Source organism: Chrysemys picta, chromosome 7, assembly GCF_011386835.1.
Source record: "Chrysemys picta bellii isolate R12L10 chromosome 7, ASM1138683v2, whole genome shotgun sequence".
Taxonomy (NCBI): Eukaryota; Metazoa; Chordata; order Testudines; family Emydidae; genus Chrysemys; species Chrysemys picta.
The window spans coordinates 11,776,719-11,798,561 of NC_088797.1; the positions used below are offsets into that span (position 1 = coordinate 11,776,719).

At 40.6% G+C, this 21,843-nt stretch overlaps 1 protein-coding gene across 2 annotated transcripts in view; it reads right to left on the reverse strand.

Moving 5' to 3' along the window:
* Positions 1-21,843, reverse strand: part of CNTN3 (contactin 3) — a 238,028-nt gene that overhangs the window by 151,656 nt on the left and 64,529 nt on the right. For both annotated transcript variants that reach the window (XM_005304980.5, XM_005304982.5), the window contains exon 2: positions 21,319-21,434. In XM_005304980.5, coding sequence (XP_005305037.2) covers positions 21,319-21,373 — 55 coding nt within the window. In that variant the 5' untranslated portion in view covers positions 21,374-21,434. The remainder of the gene's footprint in view (positions 1-21,318; positions 21,435-21,843) is intronic.

A 21,843-nucleotide genomic window follows, 5' to 3' on the forward strand; every position in this document is an offset into this window, starting at 1 on the left:
GCGGTGGGGCTCCAGGGGCTATTTAAAGGGCCCGGGGCTCCCGCTGCCTCTATGTCCCTGGCCCTTTAAATAGCCCCCAAAGCCCGGCTGCCAGAGCCCTGGGGTAGCAGTGGCAGCCGGGGGCTCCAGCAGCAGTTTAAAGGGCCTGGGGCAGTAGCGGCGGCTGAGCCCTGGGCCCTTTAAACCACTGCCGGAGCCCCCGGCTGCCGCTGCTACCCTGGTGGGAGAGGGCACTTACTGGTACAGGGTGGGCCGGAGCTGGCTCTGACCCCCCCCATCCCCGTCCCTTCCACGGGCCAGAGCCGGCCCCAAACCAGCCCCATCCCTATTTCTATTTTCACCCCTGAATAGTAGGGGGTCAACTGCCCAGTTTCATAGCTGCTACTCAACCATGGGCAGTGGTGAAACTGACAAGAATCATTAACTTTAATGAGCAGCTGCAGGGGTTCCAGGGAGTACGTTTCAGAAGAACCAGGTGTTGGCCTTTACAAAAGAAACTTTTACAGGATTTCCATTTTATGGAAACCTTGGGGGGGGGGGGGGGGAGGGGAAGATTCATTCTGAATCAGAATGAAGCCAAATTTTGAAATGTTCAAGTTTCCTGTGAAATATAAATCCCAAGTTTCAGCTAGCTTTACACTGCCCTGTGCTTTCCGTGTGAATGTCCAGAAAGAGCAGGCTGCATTTTTGCCTTGTAACTCACTAAATAGCAGGTCTGGTTTTGTCCTGGGCAGCTCTATTCCTCTCTGCTGCCACTGCCTACACACTTTCTTACTTAATATGATGTTGGAAAGTCCCAGATTACCCAACAACAGTATGTGCCATGGCATCATGTATTTCAAACTACCTGACATAAGCTCTAAGTTTTAACTTGAGTTTGTAACCTTCCAGCTAATTGAACGTGCCCTTATGCAGGGATTTGTAGTTTTTAACCGGGGAAATCAATGCTCATTTCATTTAAAAACACGAGGCATTTGTTCCTCAGCTTTATGCTATAATGTGATGTATTAGGAGAAGCGCAATTATCTCCACTACATTGTCTCTCCTTAAATGTTTATTCTAGAGTCACTGAGCTAAACTCCCTCCTTGACACACACATCTTTTGAAGACAACTCTTTGCAGTGTCCTTGTCAGCTGGTTTAATAGCGACATCAGTAGGAGGTTAGAAGTGATGGGATTCTGTTTCTCCATTCTATTTTTTCTAGAAAGAATTTCACGGTACATACAGTGTGGAAAAAATAAAAAAAACCCAATCAATATAGCTATTTACTCAAAGAGAAAAGTCTTCCAACTGCCTTCCTATTATTATATGATGCCTGCGTGTTCAGAAGGTGGAAACCAATAAAGGTATTGTGAAGTTTACTGAGAAAATTACATTAATCGTCGCTATAAACCTCTCTTTTCATCCATATCTTTCAAATGTTTCAACAGGATTTCTCATTTTATGGTTTGTAGTAGGACTCAACTTAAGTCTTTTCATGTAAGGTGTTCAAATGGGCATCAGTAGTGATCACCCTAGCTAAGATTAGAAAAAAACACTTTCTATTATAATCCTCTGCTTTCACATACCCATTACTTCCTGAAACCTGTAATTTGGGCAGGTATTTTCTCTGTTAGGTATCTCACCAAAGGGGAATATTTGTGTAAAGAGCAAACTAAATCCCTTCACATAGAAAGGGATGAGAAAGTGAAAACGTATTATTTTTTTCCCTTTTCAGTTTGTTTCCTGATTTCAGCCTGCCAGCACCACCTCTTGGTGACACTAGAAAGGGAGCCCTAAATGAGGATCCTTTAGGTCCCAGTCTTGCAAGTTATTCTATGTTGGTACAGGGGTTTGACAAAGTGGAGGAGGCCCTTATTCTGGTATCTATAAGTAATAAAACAGTATCTATCTCTGCCAAAAGTCCTACAACATTATGATATCAGAAGTAACAACCAATCACCACCTTTACAGCTAATTTGTATGCACCAACTTCATTGGTTGTAATGAGTCAGTGATCTGATGGAGATTGCACCGATTACTTGGCCCAGCAGCCACACTTCTTCAAAGATTGATTCGCCACCCATACAACAACACAAACTCCCAACACAACCCACCCCCCAAACAAATTAAGACAAAATCCCTTAGCACACTAATACAGCCAGCACATGCCATAACCCCAAACACACACAGCCCCCCTCACTGCAGTACACTCTCCTCATTCATCACCTATACAATTCAACACACGTCTCCCAGCACAATACACACCTTCACACACTCTCGCTTAGACTCACCATAAAGCCATGAACTTGAGAGGCAAAGCCAAAGGTCCCCCACTAGTAACCAAACACCCAATCAGTGAGAAGAAATATTTATTGACAACATTAACCGGGTAATACAGCATGGTAGATGTATGGTCCACAAGGAAATTAAGAAATTTGGTAACATTTTAGCTTTCATTATGCATACAGTGTGTCTCCAGTACTATCTTTACAATTTTTATTTTCAAGTACTAAACATTACCGCAGTATTTGCTTTGTAAGTGTAACCCCTGCTTCTCTGCCTTCCCTCCCACAACGGTTTGTATCATTATTTATCGACTCAGGCCTAAAATTAGATTTTAAGTTCCTTTGGGCAGGGACTGAGTCTGTATTTGTTTTATAAGACAGCCAAACACATTTTAAGCACCATATAAATATTAATAAATGACAAGAAATTGAGCAAGCAGAACAAATTAATCTCACACGCTACTAAAGGAGATAAAACTTGCAAATTTATCCTACCAACTTGTTAACATGCTTTATTTCCCTAACCGAAATGACAGTTATTTCAGCACTTTGGTTCTTGTTTTCCCTTGGAGTCAGTATGGAAACACCGGTCAGAGTTTGTCATCCTCAGTGCTTGATTCACAGATGTGCCTGTTACAGCCACTAGCTGCAGAGACTCTCCGTTTACTCAGGCTGAAGAAATGCTGCTTTTAGGTTTGGTGGGTTCCTCCAGCCTCAGCCAAGGTTGTGGTCATTTTAAGTGGCAGCTTGTTCAGAATTCAAACCGCTGTGGGCCTCAGACACTCAGGATGAACTTCCCCTGTCCAATATTCTCCAGAAAGCCTATAGCCCACTGATCATTGCCTGTTACGTATCCCGCTCTGCGCCTGGTGTACAGAGAACCTGGCTCTGTTACAGGCCCCAGACTAAGGAACTGGCTCTTTGGCTCTAGGTAGAGACTCATGCATTCAGATCTGGAGGTCCCTGGATTAGAGCTAAGTGACTCTTTTTTTTTGGAGGGTGGGATGGCAAACACATTTCACCGAAAAACTCAATTTTTATGACTCAAAGTGTTCACAAATATGGGTCAAATCTGATAAATAGTTTTGGGTGAAAAAAATGAAAAATAATTTAAAAAAAGTTGACATGTTTCACTTTGACTATTTCAAAGCATGTTGTCTGGACTTAAAAGACATTTTGTTTTCAAATTTTGCCAAGTTAAAAACAAAAGTGAAAACACCCAAAATTGACTGAATTAAAACAAAAATCTGAGAAAAAAATGTTTTGGGTTAACCAAAAAGCCTCAGTGAACCTGAAATTAGTAAAAAAAAAAAAAAAAAAGTGTTTCAAGTTGACCCACAACTGTTTCAGTTGATTTGAATGAATTTTTTCCTGAGTTTTTCGAATGGACCAAGAAATTTGGTTAGAATCAAACTGGATTTTTCAGTTCAGCTGCCAAACTGAAAAGAATCCATTGTTTCTCAGTTCTACCCTGCATCCTTCCTCAGTGTGTCAGGCAACACAGCTGCCATCACACCACATAGCGCTGCTGGAGATTCTGGAGCGGCAGTACCAGATCCTTGGCTCCACTAACCAGCTTTTTCAGGTTTGTCCCTGCATCGGGTGAATCTCTTGGTGGTGTAGAGAGCCAGTATAGCATCTCCATGACACCCCAACTCCTAGCCAACTGGCACAGGGGGTGTCCATGAGGAAAAAGAGCTATGGCTGAAACACTGCTACACTCTGATGGTGCTAGCTACTAAAGATATTGCTTGTTGATGTGGGCAAATGGAGGAAGTTCAGAAGAGCCGTGGGGCTGCTCGAAGAGCCCAACCAACACTGGTCACACCCTGATATCAGGGATCCTACAAAGCTTAATGAAGGCACTTTGGCTCATACTCTAGTCTTGCCATACCAGGGAATCTGAGACTCAGAATTTAAAGAAACTACTAGATACTTGGTTAATTAAATTCTGCTTCTCCAAATCCCCCGGCAGTTTCAAATGGACAATATTATTCAATTACTTTTCTAATCTGTTGTGCAGCGGGTGCTGTTAACACAGCTGCCACGTTTCACTCAGGAGAGGACGAGAGAAGTCCTGGATGAAGCAATTCTGCTCAGTAGTTTGTGCACGAGTTTGTGACATTTATAAAGTGTTTTGCTATCCCTCAGCCTGGAGAGGTACTGTGTAAAATATAAGATTATTAAACCACTTCTGTTCCTTCCTTCCTCTAACGTAATGGAAGGATATATGTGCAAGCAGGGAAGAGACCATTACTGACAAGAAATGGAAAAGATTTTATCAATTCCTTATAGCATTCAGTCCACTGTAGCACAGTTTGGGGATAGATATATTTTTTTTTTGCTCCCAAAGAACCCCGCTTTCCTTTATGCCTTAAAAATAACGGTGTGCTTTTAGTGCCACTTGGACACCTTCCTTTAGATACCACTTACAGCTAGATTTTTCTCAAGGACTCAGTGTTGGCCTAAGTCAACTCATATTAATCTCACCCTTAAGCAATACTAGCTGAATCCACAACAATGCCCAGCGAAGTGGCAGGCACAACACAGGCCCTTTCTCTCTTACTAGAAGAGTAGGGCTCTCCGGGACACTGGCAGACAAGGTGCCAGCTCATGCCAAGGCCCCTAGGTCTCAACTGAACACTGACAAATACATAGCTAGAACCAGTCTGGCTCACCTGCATCTCAGTATTGTTCAAATAGGTATTAGAGTTTTACAAAAATGTGTTTCATTTTTAGACTTTATGGAATGCTGGCAAGTTGCTACATGCACTTATCTTGCTTATATAAACTACTCCTCGTTGTTTTTGCTAATACAGACTAACACGACTACCACTCTGAAATTTATAACTTGGGATACAGATAAGTGTTTGCTATGTAACTGTAAATCACCAGACAGGAGAGGAGCATTAACAAGTGTGCCATACTAGTTTCCAACAGGAGGTGTTATCTCCTGCCCAACAAAAAAGGCCCATCAGCACCAGAGGAACCACTGCAGAACATCAGAGGACAAAAGACCGTTGATTGCTCTCCACTCTCAATTCCCCATGAAGAGTAGAATTCCTCGCTTCTGCTGAACACACGACTAGAAGCAAAATGGGGGAAGGAATAAAAAGGCCTAACAAGGAGGAACTGTATCTTTTATGCTGCTTGGAGGCTGAGGGGGCAAGGATTACTAAGCATAAGCAAAAGATCACCAGTGGTTGGCCTGGGTTAGCCCTAATGGACATATAGAAGCTTTATTACTTCTTCAAAACTTAAGACTGGAGCTCATTTGTATGTATATATGTTTACCTGCTTTAACCTTGTAAGGAACTCTCTTATTTCCTTTTCCTAGTTGATAAATCTTTAAATAGATTATTACAGGATTGGCTACAAGCATTGTCTTGGCTGTTAGATCTAAGGTGCAACTCACCTGAGGTAAATGACCAATCCTTTGGGATTGGGAGTAACCTGAATATTATTGTGATTTTTGGTACAGAGGACCATCTATCACAAAAACAGGCTTATCTGGGTGGCAAGATCGATCGGAGTGCCGATGGGGATTGTCTATGACTCCATGTTAAGATGGTTGTAGTGTCTGATATCAGGAGTTTATACCTGATAATTGGTCGGTGAAATCTAAACATAGGTCTCTCAACCATTTGGGGATTTATGCCCTGCTTCTTAACAGTCTGTCCTGAGGCTGTCACTCACTCTCTTGAGCCACTGTAGGACAGCTTGACACTAACCTCTAACAGATACACATTAAAAACACAATTTGCCTTTTCTAAAGTAGGAATTTACAATCAGTCTCTTAAAATGTGTTAGGTAACACTTAACACACCCCAAACCTTTTGTCCTAGTCTAGACATGTCATTAGTGGACTCCCCTTACCCCTTCCTCACACCTTGGAAGCCTTGCTAACGTTTAAGTCTCCCATGATAGCACCTAAGGATACCCCATACCCCAGGTCACCAAACAAGAATTAGGCTCAACTATGCTGGATACTGTACAAACAACCCAACCAAAGATTCCTTGCACCCAGATCATTCAGAACCACGGATGTAGGCTAGGTAGTGAATAACCAAACACGGGAAGGGAGCAATTGTAACAAAAACACAGATAGATGCACTTGCATAGAAGTTAGTAGGTCTTAAATACGCCATGTGGCAAAAACTCCAAAGCGACACACCAAAGAAACAGCTAGATTATGTTCTTCGCACCATATGTATATTACTGACCCAGCTGTTAGCTCCTTTTCAAATGGGTTTATGTATAGATGTGTACACATTGCAGACTGCAGAGGGAAGAGTTAAAAATGTACTCTCCAGCTCCCCTAGCAAGTCTTCAGTGCTCCATCCGTATGCAGCAGCATCCATCCATAAACACTGCCTGAAGAGGTGTCAAACTCTACCCACCCGCTGGCACCTTGTGGCCATTCCAGCAAGTGGGTGGCAATTAGTGAGATTGCCTCCTCTTCAGAAACAAGTGTCCCATCAGGCGACTCTTGGCACTACTGCTTCTTGTGCTGCTTCACTGCTCTTTCCAAAATGATGAATTTCCTCAATTCCAGGATGCATCCTGTTGTCACTAATGATGATGTCAACAATACCATCAAATCTGTTGTCGTGCCAACCATGGTACTTGGCAAATTTTGCTAATGTCTTTTTAGACATCTGTTTCCTTCCTTCGCTTTCTTATCTGGAATACAAGGATATCCCTCGCTCCCTGTATATGAAACACCATCATAACCATTTCACAAGGATTAGAAGTTACGCAATCAAATACAAGATGCCCTCAGCCCCAACTCGTCTTTCCAGGGCTTAGCATATCACTAACAAGAAAAGAAAGTTTGATTAGTCTCCAATCACTGCAGAATCATAGGACTGGAAGGGACCTTGAGAGGTCATCTAGTCCAGTCCCCTGCATTCATGGCAGGACTAACTATTATCTAAAACATCCCCGGCAGGTTTGTGTCTAACCTGTTCTTAAAAATCTTCAGTGATGGAGATTCCACAACCTCCCTAGGCAATTTATTCTAGTGCTTAACCACCCTGACAGTTGGGAAGTTTTTTCCACTGTCCAATCTAAACAATCCTTGCTGAAACGTAATTAAGAGCATAACTTCTTGTCCTATTCTCAGAGGTGAAAGAGAGAAATTTTTGTCTCTTCTCCTTGTAACAACCTTTTATGTACTTGAAAAATGTTATGTCCCTTCTCAGTCTTCTCTTCTCCTGACTAAACAAATCCAATTTTTTCAATCTTCCCTCATAGGTCATGTTTTCTAGACCTTTAATCATTTTTGTTGCTCTTCTCTGGACTTTCTCCAATTTGTCCACATCTTTCCTGAAATGTGGTGCCCAGAGCTGGACACACTACTCCAGTTGAGACCCAATCAACATGGAGTAGAATGAAAGAATTACTTCTCATGTCTTGCTTGTAACACTCCTGTTAATCCATCCCAGAATGATGTTTGCTTTTTTTTGCAACAGTGTTACACTGTTGACTCCTATTTAGCTTGTGACCACTAGGACCCCTGGATCACTTTCTGGTGTACTCCTTCCTAGGCAGTCATTTCCCATTTTGTATGTGTGCATATATTCATTTGTGGACAGATTAACACATTTGTGACTGCATCAGGTTGTGCCTAAACACATTTTTTATATCAACAGGCTTGTTGACAAAGTATTAGTACATTTACTCTTCTATCAAAGCAATACACAAGGGTTTGGTTATTGTAACGAGATCCTTTAAAGGGAATACAATGTACTTCTATGGTACATCTAGTCTTGGTTTCAGTATATTTTAGTCAGTATGAACCCCATGTGTAAGGTCTGCCCCTTAACAGAACAGATATGCAGGCATTATCAAAGTAATACAATATTGTCGGCTCTGAAGACCAGGATGCCTACGAGATTCTTTGCAGAGTTTCCTTGATCAATCACTGTCTTTTATATTGTGCCCTTAGAAGCCCAGAAAGCTTTACTACAGAACTACAGTACAAAGATTCTTTGCAGAATCCATGATGTGAATTTCTGCAATTTGCAAAAGGTCACCACTCATTTTAGCAGACACCGCCAACTACGTTAAAAAGCAAGACTAAAAAAAAAAAATTGTTCTTTTGATGTGTTTTGGATTTACATTTCTAACTAAGATAATGGCAGCTAAGGTTAGAAATCCCCTTACAAATCAGTAAGAACACTTAAGGTTTGATTCGTTATTTGTTTAAAGAACACAATTAAAATATAAAAGAGGCACTGCTGTCTATGAAATTGAAAGGCAATAAATATAATACTAATAAAAAGGGATAATCTTTACAGAACACTATCAACCTGTGGAACTTACTGCCATATGATAATGCTTAAGGCAATGGGTAGAATTTTTAAAAGGATTAGATAGACATTTATATGGACAGTGAAAACATCTACAGTTGTGCATAGAGGATTACATTTACTTTAATTTAATATAAACCCTTATGTGACTATCTGATGACGTTAGGAAGAAACACTCCTTAAGGACAGATTATTCCATAATAATTCACTATAGGAGAATGGATTCTGAATTAGATGGACATTTGGCCTGATCCTATACTTGAATGGAATCACACATTTTACTACATATTGTTTATTTTGACAGATCTGCATTTGGGTATGTGGGCAAACATTTTCTTATCTAGGCTTCTGGAAAATATGATCAGTGTTTCACACTCCCAATATTTAGTCTAACCATGTTCTTTTAGCCTTCAAATCTGGAAAAAGTGCATTATCATTTGTGGAAAAAGTGCATCATCCTAACCAACTGTTTAGAAGGCAGCATCATTCTAGTTTACCTCCAGATAGTCCTTGAGCAATGACAAAGACATGTGAAGTAATAGAGGACTTTTTTTTAAGATGTTCTCAATCTGATTATGCTGTTCCACTTGTCACTGATCTGTATGGACAGATCTGACATTCAGAGATTCTAAGGCCAAAAGGGACCCAGTCTGATCATCCTACTTAACAGAGGCCATATAACTTCCCTAAATTAATTCCTGCTTCTGGTACAATAGTTGTGGTTGAACTAGAGCACAGATCTTCTAGAAAAACATCCAATCTTGATTTAAACATCACCAGTGATGGGGAATCCACCACAAAATGGTGGATAAATTGTTGAGACAATTAATTACCCTCACTATTATCTGAGACCAGAATGGAGCTCTTGGAATCAAATTCTTTACTGACAGGCATCTTGTTCATTGGCTTCAGTTGTATTACGAAGGGTGGAAGTGATCAGATCCAGATTTTCTAGGGACAGTCCTGATATTCAGGGCTTTTTGGTATATAGGCACCTATTACCCCCAACCCCATCACAATTTTTCCACATTTTCTATCTGGTCACCCTATGATAGGCACTCAAGACAATTGAGCTTTTAGTGTTTTGCTGACATATTTAGCAATGCACGGGCACCCACACGTTAGCAGCAGCACCACAAATTGAGAAAGGCCCAGAAATGTAAAGTCAAACAGTACTCTAAAGTTTTTCCTTTCGAAAACAGCTTGTATTTCATTTCTCACATTTCACACAAAATGAAAATGAGAGCTGAGAGTACCATCTTATTTATTTCTGGGACTATACAGAGCACAATGGCTTTCAACTGAAACATTCAAGATGTGTGGCTCTTCTTTTTCTACTTCTCTGAAGAGAGTCATCCAAAAAGAAAATGAACTAAAAAGTGAATCTTTCTGCTTCCAAAAATGTTTTGTTATCTGGGTCTGATGATCTATGTAACATGATTTTTGATGGAGAGTAACGGGAACTGACTTCATGTCAGGCACCATTGAACTATTAATCAGCGATGTGCCCATGAAACTTACCAAAATCAGAAGCGTAGTGCAATGAAAATGTACAAACTCACTAATTTAACTGATATTTAGAGATTATGGCCCAGTACCCTGAAGAAGGTAGATAAGGGTATAGAGCAGCTCAGAGAAGGAATCACAAAGGTGCCTTTTGAACTCTCCTGATCCTGGGTTTGTCTCCCAGGATAATTTTGTGTCGTCAGAAGGCTGCAATTACACCAGCTGCAAATGGGACCCTGGGCCATTAAAGCAGCTAGGAATCAGCAGGCATAGATAAGCCTTGGTCAAATCAGTACACTGGCCGAAGGGAGGAGAAGGTCGTATGACATGTAATGCCAGCTGTATGCCACCAGAAGATAACTCTGCAATTTGATGATCACCCCATGGCCAACTATGCTGGCTCCTCGCCCTGATTCTGCCTGTGATGCAGTTACATAGAGGATGTATCACCCCCCCGCCCCCAAAGAGCTTGGCCAATGCTGCTGCATGTGAATTTCTTTTAAGCACGTTTCTCTTTTTAATAGTTCAAGTTAGTGCAGTCATTACTGTAGTTTAACTCATGCTGCACAGAAGATTTCTCAGAACACCATTTCTTTCCTAGGTACTCGTGTTTTATTACAGTAGCATATGGTCTCTGTATTCAGGCTGTTTTACATTCGCTAAATGTAATAACTGTGCTTTTGGCTGCGGTTGTTCCTTCCAATTAAGCTACAGGCTATTGAATCCTACCCAGAATTCAGCTAACACTGTGCAGCACTTCAGAGAGTGGAACGGAAGGTTAATAGGTAAATAACCGGAACATCTAAAAAGTATGATGAAGGAAATCTAACAATTTACAGAGCTTGTACTGATAATGAATCATTCTTGCCCACAAGCACAAAATGCTTGATTCCATCCAGTAATGACAATCTCAGTTACAAGGAAATACTTTAGCAATGTGGGGCCTGGTGAACAGTAGTTTGCCACGCTGGGGGTAGGCAAACAGAGGGGGCCTTCTAAAACTCGGGAAATAAAACAGTCTTCAATAAGTTTGGGTTGGTCTGTTCAAACAGAAGCTATTTACTAAGAGTAGTCTTTTGTATAGGATTCACTGCATTGTTGTCCTAAAATACCTTCATCATTACACTGAAAGTTGTCTCCTGCAGGGGCCTTCTACAAAAATTCCAACAGCCTTAAAAAAGTCTTAAATTGAGGTCAAAATGAATGCTTGAAAGTTCTGGAAATCAAAGTAATCCTCAGAAAAATTAACTGAACAACTCAAGGAATTGTAAATGGGACACAGATCCTTTCAGCTCCATATCCTTGGGTCAAATTTGCTAACAATGGCTGAAAGTCCAATTTAATGGTTCTTTACTGTTCTGAGTGCAGTTTCCTGGAGAGCTGTGGTGAAATCTCAAAGCTACTGAAGTCAATGGGACATTTTCAAGGGGCCAGGATTTTACCTGTGGTGTCTACAACATTAGGCCATCTGTGGCGGCAACTAACAGGAGACTGAACTAGCTGTCTGACTCCTTGAAGTGGTTTCCCCATAATTGTCTTGGGGCATACTGGCAGGATAGTGTTTTGTTGTTGTAAAAAGTTTTCCCTTCACTCTCTTCAAATTTCTCTTTCTGGCACTTTCTCCCTGTCCCCCACACCTCCCTCTTCTTCCCAGCCTTTAATCCTTCCAAACAGGTTTCAGATCTTGTCCACTCCCTTTTAAGGGTCTGGTGCTGCACAAGCTCATTCTCCTTCCCTTTCTTACCCACCTTGTGCCCACTCCTCCACTTTTGTTCTGCAGTGAGACAGAATAGGGATGTGAAGCCAACAGTCAGCAAGAACAGGGGGGAAAATCAGCTGCCACACACACTGCAAAAATGCTACAAGAGCAGAACTCTAGTGTCAAATTCTATTTACTTTTTATTTTGAAGTGAACCTCCCAGTAGCCGTACACCAGGGAGCAAGACAGCCCGGCGGAAAGGTAGCAAAGTCAGTGAATCTAGTCAGTCACTCTTAGCACAAACATGGGTGTTTCTCTAAGCAAGTCCTCTTTCGTTTTACTGTCTTAGATACTTTCATGGTCCCCATCATTGTACTATTTAGCACATCACAATCTTCATATGTATTTACCTTCACAACACCTCTGTAGAGCAGTGCTATCATGCCCATGTCACAGACAAAGAACAGTGCTACAGAGAGACTAAGCGACATGCCCAAGGTTAAGCAGGAAGTCTGTGCTGGAGCATGGAATTGACCCCAGGTCTCTCAAAACACAGCCTAGCACCCTAACCACTGGACCATCCTTCCCCTCCTGTCTCCTCCTCTACACATTTTAACTCAGTCTTATCTTTGGAGATTTTTGCTTTGGATTTTTTTTTCTTTCCACCTCTTATTGGTTTTGTAAAGCACCTTGTACCTTAAAGTGCTAAATAACCATCTCTGCCCTCCCTTAGGTAAACTGCAAAAAAATAAATACACATAACCAATGAGATATTGATATACCTATCTATTTAAAAAATAAGTGCCCAGGACTCTTCTTTTCTCTCACGCAGGCATTCTCACATGGCTACTTTGATAAACTGTCAAGATTTAAATGGGATAAACCAAAAGCAATTCAAGACTAAGGATATTGCAATAGCAGAGCTAATTTGAAATAAGTTTATCTGTACAAACAAAGAATGTCAAGATTTATAAAGCCAAGATCAATGACCTCTTCATTTCTCTAGAAATGATGCTATCACAATGCTAAATTGCAAAAAATCTTGGGGGGAAAAATTGCAGTGATTTCAGTTTATGGACAAAACACTTAAAATTGCTTCTTCCAGTAACATACTCAGATTCCCCTGAGATCTGTCTTAATGATAATTAAAGGACTATTTTAAAAATGTGCTTAATCATTTGCTTGATGCTTATAGTGCATTTTTATTAAAATCTGGCTGTATATAATCTAAATTGCAGCATTACATAGAAGATTTTTAAAAGTTCACTTTAAAGGCTATCAAGTCTTCTCAAACAGTTCAAATAAAAGGGTGATGTTAGAATTAACACACAGCAGCCCAAACTCCAGGACTTTTAGTTGAGCTCTGGTAGTGCAAGGAAGCTTGAACTCTGCCTTCCCAAATTATGCCTGACTCTGCCTCAGGTCTTCAAAAATACGGATTATAAACAGATGCAGTATTACTGCTAACAGCTACTTAGCAGCATTAGGTCCACTGCTTTTACTACTGATGCTCAAGGATTCCAGCAGACCCACTCCCCGAACCACTTGGGATATGGTATGTAAAAGCAGTACACCTGCAGGCCAAAGAGAGGCTCAAGTGACACCACCAACGCCCACCACTATCCAATTGATGTTATTCACTGGACACACTCCATAGCTGACTCCACTACCCACACTGTGATACATGATGGATTAGCAAACTGTAGTAGGCAACAGTTCTAGAAGGGGTGAAGGAAGGAAAAACTGGAAATGAAACATGGCGTAGGGGTCACTGAAGGGAATCTAAGGGCAACAGGAGGAGGGAAAGAAGAGGAGAAAGGGAGAACAGGGAAGTGGAGGAGGGAAAAGGATTAAGTGTCATGTTGAATACCTTTCCTTCTTCCCCCCATCTTTGTCTGGACTATATTTTGCCTTAGTTTATGAAGTCATTAGCTCAGGACCCCACTTTCTAACAAGAATATAATTTGTATAGACCAATTAATGAGTATAGCATATGTATGATCAATCCTTTAGTAGCAGTTTCATGCACTGAGGTGGTTATTTGTATTACAGTGGTACCCATAGTCCTCACTCAGGATTTAAGGCCCCATTGTGCTTGGAACTGTACAAATACACAGACTCTGCTCTGAAGAGGTAACCACCTACACGGACAACACAGACAAAGGGTGGGTGAAAGGAAAGTTTATTCTCCTCTTTCAGGGGGGCCACTACATCACAGAGATTGAGTAAACTGCGCAAGGTCACAGAGAGGCTGTGGCAGAACCAGAAACTAAACCTAGCTCTCCTCAGTCAGTGCCTTAATCCAGACATAAGTCTTTCTCCCTGTACGTCTCAGCTTCCACTACCAATGAGGTAAGAAGTGTCAATTTTGCATTGCTCTGATTTAGATGTAAAGGGCCAAGTCCATTCCTGCTGTAACTCTGTTGATTTCACAATTGCAGCAAGAGAGTTTAAATTAAGGAAGAATCTGAACAAATGTAATTGGAGAACACAAATTCCACTGTGCGCCACTAATCTGAATGGAACACAAGTACATGCCACGAATGCTGATAGGGCCGGGTTTTTGGTTTGGGCTTTTTTTTTTTTAAATTGATATTGTCAATGGATTAAAATTGAATATAAAAAGCAATTGCTTATTTAAAAGTCTTTTTATCATATCCAAATGATTACTTATAGAAAATTAAGGACTTGATTTTATCTGTCATCAATGTTATTCATATGCCTTTAGAGCTAGGAACTAGCATAAACTAAACGAATTGAATGACTTTAAAAAAAACAACAATAGTTTCTTCTAAGTCAGTGTTTAAAGCTGCTAAAGTTGACAATAAATTAATACCATTAAATGTTTTTGAAGATGAATAATTTGTAAAAAGCATTAGCTTAAATTACAGTCTGCAAGAGAGATGATATTCTCTAAATTAAATCACTTGCACCTCAAGCACTAGTGGTTCAATCATTGGCCATCGCAATCATAAATTATAAGTTAAATATTTCAAACCAAAACTTAATTGATTAATAACCAAATGTTGCCGTCTGTGGCTAGGATATTGTTCGGTGAAATAATAGAAAAAGGTCCATGGCTGTTGATATAAACTCTGCAAGTCATTGTTTTATTCAGGAAATCGGCTTATAAATAACACATTTTGGCTTGCTCCTCTCATACTGTGTCTTTTACTGAAATTCTCTTTGTACAGAACTAGAAAGTGCATTTCTATAATTATTCAGTATGTAAGCAGGTATGTCCATTTGGACTCAGAATGCTATATAACAGGGGTCGGCAGCCTTTCAGAAGTGGTGTGCCGAGTCTTCATTTATTCACTCTAAATTAAGGTTTCGCGGGCTAGTAATACATTTTAACATTTTTAGAAGGTCTCTTTCTATAAGTCTATAATATATAACTAAACTATTGTTGTATGTAAAGTAAATAAGGTTTTTTAAATGTTTAAGAAGCCTCATTTAAAATTAAATTAAAATGCAGAGCCCCCCAGACTGGTGGCCAGGACCCGGGCAGTGAGAGTGCCATTGAAAATCAGCTTGCGTGCCACAGGTTGCCTACCCCTGCTATATAACATGGATTAGAACAAATTACCTTGCAGTTTACGCTGAATCCTGAGAGTTACAGTTCTCCATAAACAGCAAAACCAAGACTGGCTTTCAAATGTAAGCCACTTTTAAAAATAACCCAAAGGGCTAAGATGACATAAAATAATCTTTTTTTTTAAAGGGCACAACATTTTTCAACAGATGGACTCCTATCACTTTATCAAGAGGCCATGTTCTGCTTGAAGTCTAGGGCTAAGTCTAAGTTTCTAGGGCTAAAAAGCTCAGTGTGTAGTGCTGAGGATGCTAAAGGAATAGCTGTAGAGAATTAGGCACCGAGTTTCACAGTTACTGGCGTGCTTATTTGTGCAAGCTATTTAGCTGGTTTTCTCTGCAACTTACTGCATCTTGAAGCTGCGTGAAGCCAAATAAAATCATCAACAAAGAGTGTTTCAGGCCAACTGATTGTAACCATTACCAGCTTTCTGGATGATAAAGACAAATTTTTTAGGGGTAAATTCATTTTGAGTGCCCCAGCTCCAGTCACCTTAAAAGGGCTTGATTTTCAGAATTTTCTGAAAATTGGACCCCTTTAAAGGGGTCTCATGCTGGTTGGCAAAAACCTGAAGCGCCCAAAATCACTAGCTAGTCACCTCTAAAAAATCTTGGCCCAAAGTCATTTTTGGTGCTTCCCACAGCGTTGCAACCAACCTTAGAATAATGGGAATATTACTGACCAGCTCTTTTCGTATCATTACCACAGACATGTACATCTGCACGAGAATAAAAATGACTTGCATTACCCCAGAGAAAGTTCTACAACAATTCTTCTCAGAGTTCCAGGAGGCACAGGGTGGTAGGAGTGTGCACTCTACATCCCTTAGGACAGAGAAGTGTAGACTCCTCCTTCAGCACGGTGTGCTAGACCCACTTTCTCCCGAGGCGTCCCCAAGAGGTGCTAGGAGGAAGGACACCAGTACTCCACCAAGGGTTGGGAATGTGACTGTAACTGACCCTGTACCTCTCCCTCCCCACCAAACATCAGTACAAGGACCAGGCACAACCTGGCCCAAAGTGTTTCAATGATTTCAGAGCCTTGTAATTATCCTCATTTTTCATGTCAAACACTGACAAGATATGACCCTTGTCCATATGATTTAAGATATAACTAAGGCCCTTTAAACACACACACACACACACACACACACACACACACACACACACACACACACACACACACACACAGTTTGCTTTGTGAAACTGGTGCTCTCCTCTTCTGGGCATTGTTCTAAAGTGTTAACCTTCATTAGTATGTGAATTATCTCATCTGTAAAAGAGTTACCCTTACATTACGACATATTTAAATAAATATTTGATCCACAAGATCTGCATTTGGGCACACTTATGTATATTAACAAGGGATTATCCATTAGACAATTCCTTTAAACCTTTATGAGGTGCTATTGAATATATCAACCCATGTTATAGATATGTTGATCATACTGTAACATCTTGCATTTTTTCAAGCATTACTCCACTATAGGAAAGCATCTGAGTAGATATTTTCCATAGGCAGCACTCTTGGTAGGTTAATTGCTTTCCCCTTTATTTCCTCCCTAAGTTTGGGACAGTAGCACACAATACCTTTTAATGCAATATCCAATTCTTTAAAATGGACAATCAATATAGCCAAGGCTATGAACATTCTTACTGCCTATCTATAAATCATTAGACAGGTGCAGCCAGTGACATAATATATATGAATCACAAATTAGTATGTTACTATGGAGCATGAAGTATCCATTTAAATAGAGTTATTTAAACATGGACAAACTTTAATCATATTAAACACAACAGCATTGCACCTACACAGTGCTTTTCCATACACTACACTCTACTGCATAACATTAATTATAATGCATGCAAGAGATCCCTATGGTACTCTCAAGCCACTGCAGAATCCAATACCATTTATATCCCTGAAAATTAGGATGTAAAAAGAAAAATCAAATTTAATCATTTAATTAACATTAAAATCAAGCAGCGTAAGCATCACTAATACCAAAAGAAGAAACATCCAGGTACAAGCAATGCAGCAAACAAAGACTTTAAAGCCAAAAATGACTAGTAGTCTGGGAACAACAGGAAAAAATCTGTCTCAGTCGACCTGAAAGCACCACTAGTCACACACAACAATGCTGTAAGTAACACAAATTCATTCACTATACTATCTATAAACACCACACGTTTCTGTTTCACAAGAAGTGTCATTTATGGCAGGAAAGACATTTATACATGGTTTGTATTTACATAAGAAACAATTTCTAATGAAAAAAATCTACATCCATTGGGAATATGAGGCTCAAACACAACAATAGAATACCACTTTGGAATATGCTTAGATTGCTAATAAAGATTTTGAAACAGTTTTGGTATTGACTTCTCTCTTTACAAAATCTTGATTATTTAAACAGGGTAATTGTAATCTTTGTTTACTTTGTATATGAATTAACAGATAACACTCTACCTTTGAACATTAACTCTGTTAGATAGAGAATCTGTAACATCTTTGAATGCGAACCCTCTTAGCTAAGTTACTGATTATCCGCATATTGCAGGTTTTTACCAAAATACAGCGGGTACTGTTGCATTTGACCCTGCAAGTAATTCCCCAACTGAAGCAAAGGTAAAAGAATCCTGGAATGAGTTGGCAGGTGGGTAACACAAACTGATTTTGTTTTAAATTGTAAATATATTTATAACCTTAAAATAACTGTCCATACATTGATTAGACAAATCCTAGCAGGTAATATGCCTATGGGAGAAGTGGTCAGAAGGTGTCTCGTCCCATCCCCCCACCTCTCCCTATGGAAAAAAAATGACAAATGAAAAAATTGATTTTGTAGAAATTTTGCAGGGAAATTTTTGACTTTGTATTGAAAATGCCAGAAATCTGAAAACTTAACATTCCTGGCTGAAAAGTTTTCCATTTTGAGGTTTTTAATTTAAAAAGTTAAGTTTTCCACACACAAAAAAACAAACAAACACTTTCTGCAAAATTTTTGTTAGTCAAAATCCCAAACTTTTTGGTTTGACATTTTTGACAAAAACACAGCAGAAGGAGAATAAAGAGAGCCAAAAAAGGTTATTCATATTTCCCCTCCCCCACTCAATGAAAAATGGCCTCCCCTTAATTTCTTTTGACATTTTCCAGTTTCTCAATGAAAAATTGGGAGAGTTCCTTGATTCTTCCTTCATTTTTCCTCTGTGTTGCCTCCCCCACCTTTCCAGGGGAGGAAAAGTGGGTGAGAAGGGGGAAAAGAAGGGGAAAGAGAAAGAGGGAAATGAAAAAGATCAGAACATTTTCATAGAATTTTTTTTTTAAAGGACATTTTTTATGGATAAATGCTTACCTCTCTCCAAACAGCTCTTGGGGATGTGATGGAAAATTAGCTATCCATATCCTGGCTCCTCCACCCAACTCTTGGGGTGGACGTTCTTCAGGCTCTGAAGATGGGAACCGCAGAGGGACGAGCTAATGCAGACCCCAGGGATAAGGGGGCAAGCTCCGTATGCTGGTTATGAATAAGTTAGTACCCACACAGTGCTTTCATCTGTAGGGCTCCATGAATCTTACGCAGGAAGGAAAGTAACTGCCAGTTCCCCTGAAGCTTTCATGGGTGCCCTAATACATGGGAATTCCTCCCCAAGCGGGGAGTCAGAATGCAGGCCCCACATCAGCGGATGTGGTGGAACCCTCGACTGATGGCTTTGGGTTGTAGATGCAGCCTTTGGCCACCACAGGCCACTGCTCCCAGCTTGATGAGCTCCTCCAGGGCAGAGCCTCATCTTCCAGGCTTTGAACATGCTGCAGAGCAGCAAACCAGGCAGGGGAAGCAGTAAGGAGATCCACACAACAGCCTCCTCAGCAGCATCCCTAGATTTCCCCCAGTATGGAAGTGACTCCCTGCGGCCCTCTCCCTTCTATCCTACTGCTATAGGACTTTCTGTGGGCCTTGAGGAAGTCAGATTGTTGTAGGGCCCCAGAAGCAACAGAGCGTGAGGTGGAAAGGAGAGAGTGCCTGGGGGAAGCACTAGAGACACAGCGCTGACGGCCAGAAGGGAACTAAGGAGAAGAAAAAGAGAAGGGCAGAGTTATGCCAATTGGTCTGGAGGTGATGAGGGAGGGGAAGGCCCCCTAACTTGAGCGTTAATTCATAACCAGAAGGCAGCCCTAAAAAGAAAGGCAGTTCGTATTTCTAAACATCATGGGATTTTTCTGGTCTGTCTTCTAACATTTGAATTCATGGTGTTCATGACACTGGCACCTCAGCTTTGCAAATGGGAAAAATGGAGTCCCAGGGAGGTTACCTGACTTGCCTGAGGTCACACTGCAAGTCTGCAGCAGAGTCAGGAGCACAACAGGTTCCTGGCTCTCAGTCGTGTGCCCTGAAGTGCTCAGATTTATCTAGGTGCCAACACCCATAATCCAGCACACCCTTCTGCACTCCAATTAACATTGCCACCAGCCAGAATATAGGCATATGTTAATAGTGCTGTTGCAAAGAATAAATACCTCTGTTTGGTGTAGGTCTTGAATTTGGCCCATAGTCTGTTTATAGATTTTGTGTTTTGAGCAGCCTTTCATGTTTTAAAGAAAAAACAATTGCATTTCTCCTAGAGGGAGTTTTTGTTCCACATGTAGGAATTTTGCCTGCAGACATTATTTCTGCAATTAATACACTACTTCAGAAATAACAGATTGCTTCTCCTCCTTCACTTCGACAGGCATCGATAGAGTCAATCACCAGATCTTGCTCTTCAGAGGGATCGTCTTTAGAGGCCCGCTTAGCAAGACAACCGTCTCTAAATCCACATTCATGTGTCCAGATGCAAAAGCCTATGAGGGAGACATCCGTTTAGGGTTTTCAACAGGCAGGAATGTGTTTGCTGTAGAATAGCCCCCTGCCATTTCGGGTCTCTTCTCTAGTTCTGTAGTCAGTCTGTTACCTGTGCTCTGCCTTGACTTGCCAAGTGATTTATTGAAAAGGAATTTGTCTTTTCTCTTCTGCCATTACAGATTCGAGTGCATCCAAGAGCTTTATTGAATGAGGTGACTCAAAATAACACTGAACTCCTTTGGGATGACCACTGATAGAACAATAAAAACATACTGACACTACAACTGTTGGATGAAGAACGTATGTGTTGGATGGCAGAGCATCTATGAGCACTGTGGGCAAATTCTGCTTTTTGCAATCCCAGGGAAGTCAAATAGGCAGTGAAGTCACTGTGGATGTGGTTACCACGATGTAGCTACAAAGGACAAGACAGGGCTCTTTATTCCTTTCCACTTTCTGAGATGATTAGAGATTGTAAACAAGAACACACACAGAACACAAGACCACAAAACAAAATTAGGAGCTGCTGCCGCTGCTGACCTCAATGAAGCAAAGAATAAAATGGTAGAAAAGTTAAGGTCACAGGAGGAGAGCAGAACTGGAAGGCATCAAAAGCTTCAGGCACTGTGAATGAGTTGGGCTGCCAGAGTGGAAAAAGCCAACCTACTAGTTGTGAGCTGGTATGGTGAGAGTGCAGTAGTATCCTTTGTGATCAGACCCATTCTGAAGTATATGGAGTTGTAACAAAACCTGAAGCAGTCTGCCTCGGTAATATACTGAATTGCAACATTTCCCATCTAAATTTAATATCCACAGATTTTTTTTTCCAAAATATTTGCATAGCGACAATATAAGCGTAACTAACAACATCTGCAATAACATCAAACCTTTTACTTGTTTGAATAGTGTGGCCCAATGTAACAAATGAATAGAGCAGTTATTTTAGAATGCTATTGACATTTTAAATTCTACAATGCAGGTTCGATTTCTATATAGTTCAGCTTGGTACTTTCAATATTTTTTTTTCCCTTAAAGAAGTGACCGAAGTACAGTTCTAATTTAGAAGTTAGAGATTATCATACAGCATTACCTCCAAGGCAGCCAATGAATGAAAGCAGGAACAACTGTTTCCACGGTAGCACCATCTTCAATTCCAAAAGTTAGTAACTCTTATCCAGCCGCAGTCTTCCACGCAAAGCCTTTAATCTGTTAAAACAATATATACACACAAAGTATAATCACGGGATTCAAATGAAAACCTCGTTTCCTTATGAAAGCACTTTTTAATAATGGCAGATGGAGTCACTTAAATCCTTAGAAATTACTCTCTTTTCTATTTAGGGCTCAATCATGAGCCATAGATGAGCACAAACCTATAATTAGAAGTGCAATATAGCACAGCGTTGATTGGAAATCAAGAAAAGCACACGGGCACGCATGTGAGCTTGTTCCCCCCGTGTTCATATAAATAGCACGCTAATATAAAAACAATAAGGCCCCAATCCAGCCATGCAGTTGAGTACGTTCCCAGTTCCAATCACAGTCCGGTTTAGTGCGATTACTTGTGCACAAAGTTCCGTATGTGCTTTAGCTGCTTTGCTGGATTGGGGCCTAA